Here is a 10615-nt window from a genome sequence, read left to right as displayed (position 1 = left end):
TTTATTCAAACCTTCAAAGAGAAAAAATATCTTTCCACACAAAAAAAAAAAAAAAACTTTCTACAGATAAATAAAAGATGCACAAGACTCTTTAAAAAATATATAACAAAATGACACACAGACAGTGTGCCTTTTAAGAACATGAAAAATGCATCATCACTTTCACTCGAAGCTGGATATTAAAGGTTCTCTCACAAATCCACAAGCGGGACAAGAGGGGCTGGATCATCTCTATACACACATACAGTTTTCACTTCACTCTAAACAAATACTTGTTTTTGACATAATACATGAACTGGTGTTGTAAAAGCTTACCATCACAGAGCCAGCCAACCTGCAACAAGCTCATTGTGAAACTCATGGTGAGTACAAGAAAACAAAAACACTTTTTAAGCTTCTGATACAAAATACAACATGATTAGAAAGAATACAATGACTCATATGAGCTGGAGTCACAGAATGCCATGATTCACAGCACAGGGACTCACACTCAATTGCATTTTGCTTGCATGATGCAGCTGTCACATAATGTAGCTTTACATGGAGCCACATTACTTAAATGCTGATAATAGTTATCACATGACTTCACTGTCCAAATTGAGATGGATGACTTGAAGGTACAGCCGCATCACTGTGTACAAGCAACTAAAAGGCTTTAATTTATGACACAATTAATTCATCATGGCTCTTTCTGTCCATAATTCTTATTCAGCAGCTGTAACTTGTTGAACATTCACTTATTGGTACTTAGGAATACGAATCCATGCACATTTTTGCCTGTTGTCCTTTTAGCATGTTTAGATGCTTTTTGTTTTTTCTTCAAAAATTCTAGCTTAACGACAGAGTTGTTTCTGGCACTTAAGTTTTTCTTTATGTAAAATTACTGGCACTCTTTGTAGTCCCAAAGGATTGAAATGAACTTCTTTATTGTTGATTAAGTTGCATCCATTGTTCTGCAGGAGCATGCTTAGGTCCAAAATGTAAACTTTGGCCTTGGGAATATAAATCGAAAGTATCAAGTGGAGAAAACTTCTTAAGAGCGATTTTCTCGATGGAGAAGGGAAGATCTGGAAGATAAAACAAAGAACAAGTTAATTTTTTTCCATGTTGGCTTATTTCCCTATATGATTTAATTCTCATTATCCTGCACCCACCTCAGAGATCTGCGGCTGTCTTTCTCCATGTTGTTTTCTGGTCCTTCGCTCTCATAGGAGGCCAGGTGCAGCTCTGCAACAATAACACAAATTCAATTTCATTTTCCCGTGGCTTTCAAAGCTGATAGTTGATGTGAAAGTGTTCTAATTTGTACTCACCGTCTTCAGTGTAAACGGACGTGGTGACCAGATACTGAAGAATGCGGCGGTCTCTGTCGAATGGACAAATTACTTGCCGCCAAACCAGGAACTCGCTCACTTGCTTTGCCAGCTCCCACAGTTTCTGTAAAAATGTCACAAAAACGATAATGATGACGATTTTCATCTGTTAAGGTTTCTAAGGCCAGAAAATCTGTCCAGTTTCCACACATTTTAAAGATTCAAATTCTGAAGATCTCCAGACACAAATGATCAGAATTCTCAAGTGTTTTCAAAAATGAATAAGAAGAAAGAAAGAAGTTCCCATATTATAGTTAAAATCTTTCACTGGCAGATTATTTTACTGATAGCAAGAGCTTTTTCCATATATATTAAGTAATTGTCTTAAAACAATTTCCTACTTCTTGCTGAAGTTTCTTATAAGTTAGTTTTGTCTTATATTTGCACTAGAAACTAGATTGTGTGATTCAAGAACTCCTCCACAAGGGGGGGCTGTTGGTCTGCATGAGAAAGTCACATCTCCAGTTTTTATTTTGAAAAATGCTTTGAACTGACCTCAAAGTTGATGTGTCCGTTTGACAGCCTGTTGGCGCAGCCTTCATTCAGGAAGTAGATGTCTTTAATGAGGAGGCTGAAGAATGGAATCACAATCTGCAGGAAGAAGATTTAGTTAGTTTAAATGTAGAAGAATGAAGTTTTTCTTTTTCAATGAGCAGCACGCTCCGGGTTCCCTCACCTTCTCCTGGCTGCTATGTGCGGTCTCGGACCTCTGGGTGGCGCCGCGGAGCGCAGTGCGGTAGTTGCTGAAGTTACTAGACGGGTCCATCTGGTGCTGGATGAGATCACACACATCGAACGTCAGCAGACAACAAAACCATGCTGACCACAGCTGAGCAGAAAACGAGTGTCTAATCTGTGAACTGCTGACGTGTGTGTGAATAATTCTGACCTCCAGGATTTCAAACTTGTCTGTGTTGACTTTGTTCCAGGTTTTCTTCAGTCTAGCGACCGGACTCATGTTCATCCCAGCTGAGAGACACAGGAGAAAGCGTTTAGAGACAAAGTGCAGCCTGCAGAGCTCCAGGCCTCCGCTAACTGAGTTTAGACTTCCCTAAACTGATTAAAGTCAGCCTAAACTCCAGCTGGCACTGCATTTGTTGGCTTTAGTGAATTCAGTGGCTCTGCTCTACAAAGACACCAAGGGAGTAACGGCTGATTCTTTTTCTTTTCCTCCTTGGCATATTTTACAGCAAAAATAACCAAAAATGACAGGACACTGGTACAGATTCTTAATAAAAACGGATCAAATACTCACTGATGATTGCCATGAGAGAGTTAAAGTTGCCGATGTTGAAACACTCCTGAGCCACATCAATGAAAAACTCTATGATCCGCGCTCGGTGTTTCTTCTTCGCTGGCTTGAATAAAAAGACATAAAGAAAAAGATTTAAAATCTGCTTCTAAATATATGAAAAGCTTAATCTACATTTACATTTTCAGCATGTTTCCGTGCACATACTTTCCTTCGTTAGGCATTGTCAAGTTGTTTTGGTTACTTAAGTTTCAAAGAAGTAGTTTCAGTATTGTTTTAACGTTTGTTTGAACAAACGCCAACAAACCAGAAGTTTCATCAATAGATCAGTAATCCCATTGATCAGTTACAGATACTTTTGATTTTCACTATGTGTTTTATGTCTGGAGGAAGAGAAATACACAATTGCCAAAGTCAAACACATCATGGATGGGATCATTTTCTAACCAGAGTCTTAGGGAAGAAACGAGCAATTATTTCAGTAATCAATTATTCTGACGTTTAATTGGATAAAAAATAAATTGGCACATTTTCATATTTTTTTATTTAATCAAGTAAGCCGTTTTATACCATGTCATGAACACATTGAAGGATGTAAAAATTACTTTAGTAAATTTGAACCAGGTGAAGCTTTGGGTGAAAAGCTCCTCAAACTCCTTACAGATAAAAGTGTTTTTATGTTAAAAATGACAAATATATGTACATTTTGTATAGCTTTGGCTGAATTTAGTTTGATTTGGCAATTGGTACCTTTTAAACCCCTTAGAAATGGCAACATATGTGTTTTTTTTTTGTTGTTGTTTATATTTTTCTATTCCCATTAAAATTATGCAACTATAAGAATTAGACATTGCTCTCTGACAACTAATTTGTCTGTGTGAAATACCATGCAGATTTCTGTTGCCACCAAGTAGCTGAGCCTGTTGAACCAGTTGACGTAGGCCTCCAGGTTACTGGTTTTACGTTTCCGGAAGAAACCCTGGAGGAGGAACAGAAGAAGAGAAAGACGCAATGAAACCAATTAACTGTTAGTAAACATTTAAAGAAGGACTAGGAAGAAACTCTTCCAGAACCGCACCAAGTAATGCCTGCATAAATACTAAATTAACTTTACTGGCAATGATTTATATTTGTTTTAAAACTTAATTTTATTATAGAGTAACAACTACAGAGTATCTACATTGCAAAAAAGAAAAGAAGTGGGATTTTTAGCTGCTTCCATTCACTGCTGTTTTATATTTGCTTGGTAGCTAATGTTGGCAGGGTTTGAAAAAAAGAGATTCCTTGGGTGTGATGTTCAAAATGTCATAATGTTATGCATAACAAATTATTTGATGTCTGAATATATTTAAAAAAATCAATCATCGGTCTTTAGCAACTTCTCATTTCTTGTCTCAATTTCATTCTTTTAGAGTTTTGTACATATTTGTCACCTTCAAACATTAAAAAGATTTTAACTGCTGTGAACTAACAGCTGAAGTGTAACAAAAGGGATGATGCATGTTCTGTAGTAGGACAAAAGTCCTTAACTAATCTCACAGAATAAAATTTAGCATCAGACTAATGTGATATAAATCTCATATGATGTGCCACATCTGCTTATTTCTTAAGTTTTTCCCATAAATGTGACAAAGAAGCTGCTTCTCTTCCTTAACTTTCTTCCTTAATAGATCCTGTCGGCTTTTCACACCAACACAATCTGCCACCGTCACACACGTCTCTCTTTACGCACATATGCTTTCTGGGTGCCCTGGCTTTTCCATTAAACATGTGGTTTCAAACCTGTTTTCCAAAGGTCCTCTTACATAAATAAAAGCTGTGTATAAATAAACCGGACTCGGCCGTGATGATGCAATCCCAGAGGTTTGAGGCTCCGCTAAAAGCTTACGCAACACCGGCATCCCACTCCACTCCAAACTTCCCCCTCTCTACACCTCAGGACCCCATTTTTAGTGACTCAACTGCTCTTTTACGCAAAGTGGCTCTTATATAACTGCAGCAAAGCAGGTGGGAGCGCAGCGGCGGCGGCAAACGCCGACTGAGAACGACCCTTCAGCTGATTTCTAGGATCTCTCAGCATGGAAAAGATCCTTCTCTCCGATGAACTGAGACACACGCAGCAAAGGCTCTTTTTGTTCTCTTCCAGACGTTTTCAAGAGCTCAGATAAAAATAAAGCCGAAAGCTGAACAAGTCCCCTTCTATCTGCCGCGAGGCTCTTTCATGTGGTTTCTGTGGCAAATACACTCAAACTGGAGATGACCACAACACTCAAAGCAGGCCCAGAACACAATCGAAAATCATATCAAATGGCTCAAAAATAACAATGTGTGGTTCGTCTGGGTTGGGACTTTGATGTAGATAATTATAAACAAGTTATTTTGCTGTGTTTTCCAGCTTTCTTGAGAATAAAGCAGCCCTTGCCCTAACTTATTGTTGTCTCATGCTGAAACTAAAAACAAAAGGAAACTGCTCTGCTCTCTCTGGGTAAAATATGTGAAAATTTAACAAGACTGGATGAGAATCACACTAGTGTGAAATATTTGGTCAGAAGCAGACCACGACTCAATATCTTGCAAAAATATACCCAACCTTTAGTACATTTTATCACCTTTCAAATACAATTTTTAATATATTTTATCTGGATTTGATTTGATGAACCCAAATCTATATTCTTTTCCTTCCATTTCTCAAATTGAAACTAACTTGTGCTGGTCAGTCACATGAAATGTTTCCTCTCAGCTTTACCTTGTGGTTTTCCAGAGGATCCTTCATCGCAAAGACTGAATAAACTCCTCAGGACCAATGAAGCTCAGTCTATCCTAAAGGCAAACGTCAGGCAGAGAAAAGTCAGAAAAAATGATGTAAAAGATGATGCTGTGTTTAAAATCTAATAAAAACAAGAGTGACTGTCTGGCACCAAGCCCTGAAACAGAACAGCTAAAGTAACCTAATTCTTATTTAACTTTTAGTTATCTGACCTCTTACCAGTTCAATGTGTGTCAGCTGCTGAGCGAGGATGAAAGGATCGTCGCACACGCTCAGCATGTCGGCCCTTTGAGCTGAAGCCTGTTTGGTCTTCAGAGAAGCCGGACGTTCCTGCGCCGCAGCATTGAGCGCAGCTACGGCTTCCTCGTACTGACCGAGGGCAGACAGGCGCTTGATGAGACGCTGGGTCATCTGCTGCATGGCCCGCCAAGAATACTACAGACACACATGAAGACACACATGAACTAAATAATCACACTAATCTAGGTGTGGTTCCTACAGTAGATGAATGGATAAAATAATTGATGGTTGGATGAACAGAAGAAACACAAGATGGGTGGATGAATGAGTGGTTGGTGTGATGGCTGGATGGTTGGTTGGTTGGGTGGTTTGATGGACTGATGGATGCTTACCTCATCCCCTCGCGCCACATGGAGTGTCATGTCCTTCAGGCATCGCATCATGCGGTCGTCTCTGAAGTCGTATGGAAAGGTTTCCGTCCACTCTGTCAGCAGCTGCACTAGTTTCGGTGCCACCTCACGGAAACGGATCTGAACATGTTGCAGACGGCACAGAGTCAGTCTAAAGACGTCATGACAATCATTTAAAATCTGTTATTTGTGAATATGACTTCTTCTTCCTGGTATCTGGATTTGGCATAAATCTCAGCTGCACTGCAGTGAGATCTCTTTCTTTCTTTATTCTCCTGGATTTGCGAGTTTGTCAGTGGGAGTGAAATTGTGTGGGACTAAGTGAAAGTGACAGTGTGTGAAATAAATACACCTGCACATGTCTGTGCCATTGTTTGTGTGTGTGTGTGGAGGTCCACCCACCTTATCCAGCAGGGCATCTCCGGATCGCTGCTGCTCCACACACAAGTGACAAACCCTGGTCATGAGCTCATATGGGTGCAGGAAGAGGCGTGAACTCAGCAGGAAGGTGAAGACATATGATCTCTGAAGACCAGGAAGCACAAACAAGTCAGGATTCTTTTACAACTACTACAAAATTTACTGCACAATCTTTAAAAAAGTAGAACGGCTACATACATCCGGGTAATAATCCACAGTGGGAACCAGATGCTGGATCAGCGCCTCAAGGGAAGCCGAAACCAAGCTGTTGTCGTGGTAACACATCTCTCCATAGCTGGTGGCAACGCCATGACCGTAGAGCCGAGCTTTCGCCGCAGCCCCGTTGTTCCGGCAGGAGTGCTCACTGCTGCAGCTGCTGCTCGTGTGGCGGTACGCTCGCCCGGACAGGAAGTGCTGTGCTGGCGAGGGCTGCAAGGCTGCGGCGAGGAGTACGGGTTCTCCGAAATGGTACAGCTGCTGCCGTAGTGGTGCTCCTTGGCACTCACAGAGGAGACGGAGGTGGTCCGATACGCACTGTGAGGCTGCGGCACGTCGTAAGGGTTTTCGGTCGGGGAGTAGGAACCGTTGTAGATGTTGTCTCTGGACAGTTTCGGAGCAGAGCCGCTGTGGTACGGGCTCGGCGGCTGAACGTGGTTGTTGTTGCTGTACGACGAGCAGGAGTTGAACTTTCCTGCGTAAGGGGTTGTTGGGGCATGATTACCTTCAGAAGAAAGAAGAAACGTAAATATGAAGATTTTAGAGGCGGGCACTGAGCATGGATCTGCTAAAGCAGGGGTTACTCTCCACTTTCACCACATGCTTGCTCAGGATAAAATATCGCCATTCAGTTAGCTGGGTTTCCATATTAAAGCTAGAGGTTGTTGTAATCAACCTCTAGTTCGTTTGCCTAGAAAGTCCGGTTTGTTTGGGGAAGTGTGAATCAAACTCTGAAATGGACCAAAAAGCTAAATCTGATCTGCCTGCCTAAAAACCCCGGTCTCTGGTAGAAGTGGACTCTGGCACGGTTCGAATTAATAAGAGAATGCAAGTGGACTAGCGAATGCTCCAATGATACAGCGCCACCATAGGCAAGGAGAGGAACGGGTTTTTAAAAGGGTTTTGTTCGCTTGACACACTGCAGTGTGAAAGAGAACCACGCCAGCTGAAAATTGAACAAATGTTGCAATCTTGGTCACCAATTGAGCAGATTTTATCGAGCTATTAGGTGTGAAAACACCCTGCATGTGGTTAAAGAGCACTGATGTCACATTTGTTGTATAATGGAGCTATAAAAAAATAAAAATTATTGAATTAAATTAAATTAAAGATGATAACTTAAATTTCATATCTGCATTTTCAGCCCTAGATATGTTTAGAGAGTTTTTGTTTTTAGAACCATGTTGTAAAATCAACTTTAAAAAAATTATTCTCACACTTTTGATACAATGTTAGAAATACATGAGCAAAAAGGGGAACTAACCTTGCATAGTGAAGCCGTGTTAAGTCATCACCCTATTTTTTTTTCAATGTGTGGATATGTTGTGGGTGGAAGGGTGGAGTATATTTAAAAAAAATAATTAGCAGTCATTTTCAAACACTGTTTCAGTGTAAAATATCCATAATCAATATAAGCAGAACCAGACAAGTTTCTAAGAGGTGTTGAATGAAGCAAATTTACATCAAGTAATTCCCTTTTTATCCAAAACCATCATATTTCTTTTTTATGGTGAACCATTTCCTCAAAAGCCACTGCTGCTGTTTTAAATTATGGGCTTTTTTAGGTTTAAGACTGGCTTAATTGCAGTAAGGCAGAGTTATAATAACATGTTCTCACCACATTATTTAATCCAGCTTTATTTAATGCATTACTTTTGTAGTCAGCTGACTATCCTTCAGTCAACATGAAGACAAAGCTATATCTCCTGCAGTACTGTAGATTTCCTGGTGTTATAGTATCCCTATCCACCTGATTCCCTGGGAATGTGGTAGATGTTTAAACTGCGTTCAAATATCTCACTCTGTCTCTCAAAGCTGAGACTCAGTAAGTGTCTGTGACGATAATCGCACCTAATCGCTTAATTTTAGATCTCCTCATTCTGTTATTTGGTGTTGTCAGCGGTTTATAAATCCATCTTATTTGGAAATGTTTCTCCAACGAGTCGATTTGTTGGGAATTTTTACAAATGAGCTTGTAAGAAATGTCTGCTCCACCCTATTTCACTGTATCTTTTACTACATTCTTGGAGTGAACTTGTTGGCAGTCGTGCAGCATGTGGGCGGAAAACATCATGACAAATGGATGATCTCTCAGGACAGCAATGATTTTCTGTCTTAACAGTTAAAATAATTGGACATGAGGTCGGTAAGCTGATCCCAGATCGCCAGTGGAACGTGCTTTTGCACTGGAGCCATCTTTATCCTGCTACTGTCCATGAATCCCAGGCATATATGTCTGGAACGTTTGGCACACACACATACATGCGCCAGAAAACAGAAAACCCCGCAGGAATCCAGCAGAGTTTTGTTTGTCCATTCCTGCGCCAACTGTGGAGTCTGTTTCAGCCAACATCTTACACACTCTCTCACACACCCTCGTCCACCATGGCGCCTTGCCCCCGATGCCAGTATAATCCAGACTCGTATGCACAAGTTACACACAAATGCAAGACGGGAGGAGCGATGCAAACACACACAGTCACAAGGATACCGCAGCTTCTGGCATCCTGCCTGAGGAGGCCTGTCCAACTTTGTGTTCTGTGATCTCAGCCTGCTGTTAACCTTCTGACTCGGTTGAAAGATCACAGCGTTTTCACCGAAAAACAAAGTCAAAGACGTTAAAAGTTGAGATAACAGTCCAATGGCTGATATTTCCTCTGTGGCTCTGTGTTTATGTTTTCAGAGGGGTAACACGTCTCAGAATTTGAAACCAGTGGCGATTTTTTTCCAGACCCACTTCCTGAATAGTTGACCCCGTTTTGGGTTGTTGTGGCTTTCAAGCTGCGGTGCTGAAATTGCACTCTTTCTAAATCATAGGTTGGATTCCTTTTCGGACGGATTAAAAATGGCATCGGGAAAATAGCTTCATATTAAAGGGGATCGTTTGCATTCGCTCGCTTGCAAACTTTGAAACTACAGCCTTGTAGGTCGGTTTGATGTGGGTAGACAGAAATTCAGAAAACTTTTCCTGAAGTATTGGCGACACACCAACACTGTTTTGTGGGAAATTTCCGATGACCTTATTTTTTATTTTTTTGTAAATCTTTGATCTGTCGATACTGACTGAAAACAATTCTGATTTTTCTGTATTCTTATAAACTCCTGCCACAGTCACACATCAGTTATTTATATTTTAGAAGCAAAGGCGATCTCACAAAGTTTGCTGTTGAACTAAAATTTGAGTACACTTAAAATGAAGACAAAACAATTAAATTTTCAACTGTTTTAGCATCTTTTTGGTTAGCATCGTTAGCATTAAGCAGCAGAAGATGGAGATTTCTCAAAAATTTCTAACATTTCCAAATAAGAGTGCGCCCCATTTACACACATATTTTGAAAACAACAACACTTTGGTTTGTTCAGCCTTCCTGTTATCAGATAGAATTCTTGATCTCTTTCATAAGAAGTAAATTTTCCACATTGATACTGAAAGAGTCTTCTTCTCTAGGTAACTGCATTGATGTCAAAGAGTTTTGTTTTTACTGATATAAAACAAACTGGAATTCAGCGTTTCAGACAGTCAGTCAGCCATCCTCAAGCTAAAAATCGACATCTAGTCAAAAGATTTCTCAACAAATCTCTCCACAAAGATCTAAAATAGTTAGCATGCTTTTGAAGTCAGTTTTGATTGATTCATACAGTTATGTGTTTTTGTTGTATTCCTAATTTTGCATACCTTTTTTTTCTGATGCACCATCTTTAAGGTTTCCACGTTCAGCGTGGTTTCAAAACAAGCACAGTGCGTTGCTGAGACCAATGAGATGGTGGGGGTTCTACAACAATAGAGGCATTATCTCTCCTGTCATGGCATTAACAAATATTCAAAGACACCCAGGAGGAGATCAGAAGAGATCAGAGCACATTGGACACACACAGCAGCTTTCACACTCTCTGGCTCCTAGGATCACTTTTCAATCAGTCGTACATGTAAACCTTA

General features: G+C 40.3%; 1 protein-coding gene across 1 annotated transcript; it reads right to left on the bottom strand.

Annotated features, from left to right (window-relative positions):
* Positions 1 to 76: 76 nt before the first annotated feature.
* Positions 77 to 9065, bottom strand: LOC129366666 (ras-GEF domain-containing family member 1B-B-like). Its single transcript, XM_055040637.1, is given in 16 exon segments — positions 77 to 1067; positions 1155 to 1227; positions 1314 to 1437; positions 1869 to 1964; positions 2050 to 2145; positions 2263 to 2342; positions 2629 to 2731; positions 3512 to 3604; positions 5372 to 5406; positions 5409 to 5445; positions 5612 to 5827; positions 6025 to 6162; positions 6445 to 6567; positions 6661 to 6860; positions 6863 to 7183; positions 9053 to 9065. Coding segments are annotated over 16 exon segments (1782 nt in total). The 3' UTR covers positions 77 to 1033.
* Positions 9066 to 10615: the final 1550 nt, after the last annotated feature.

The sequence above is a fragment of the Poeciliopsis prolifica genome, unplaced genomic scaffold, assembly GCF_027474105.1.
Source record: "Poeciliopsis prolifica strain line A6 unplaced genomic scaffold, Auburn_PproV2 SCAFFOLD015, whole genome shotgun sequence".
NCBI classification, from domain to species: Eukaryota; Metazoa; Chordata; class Actinopteri; order Cyprinodontiformes; family Poeciliidae; genus Poeciliopsis; species Poeciliopsis prolifica.
The sequence above is the reverse complement of the archived record's forward strand: the minus strand, read 5'-3'. Positions and strand labels throughout refer to the sequence as shown.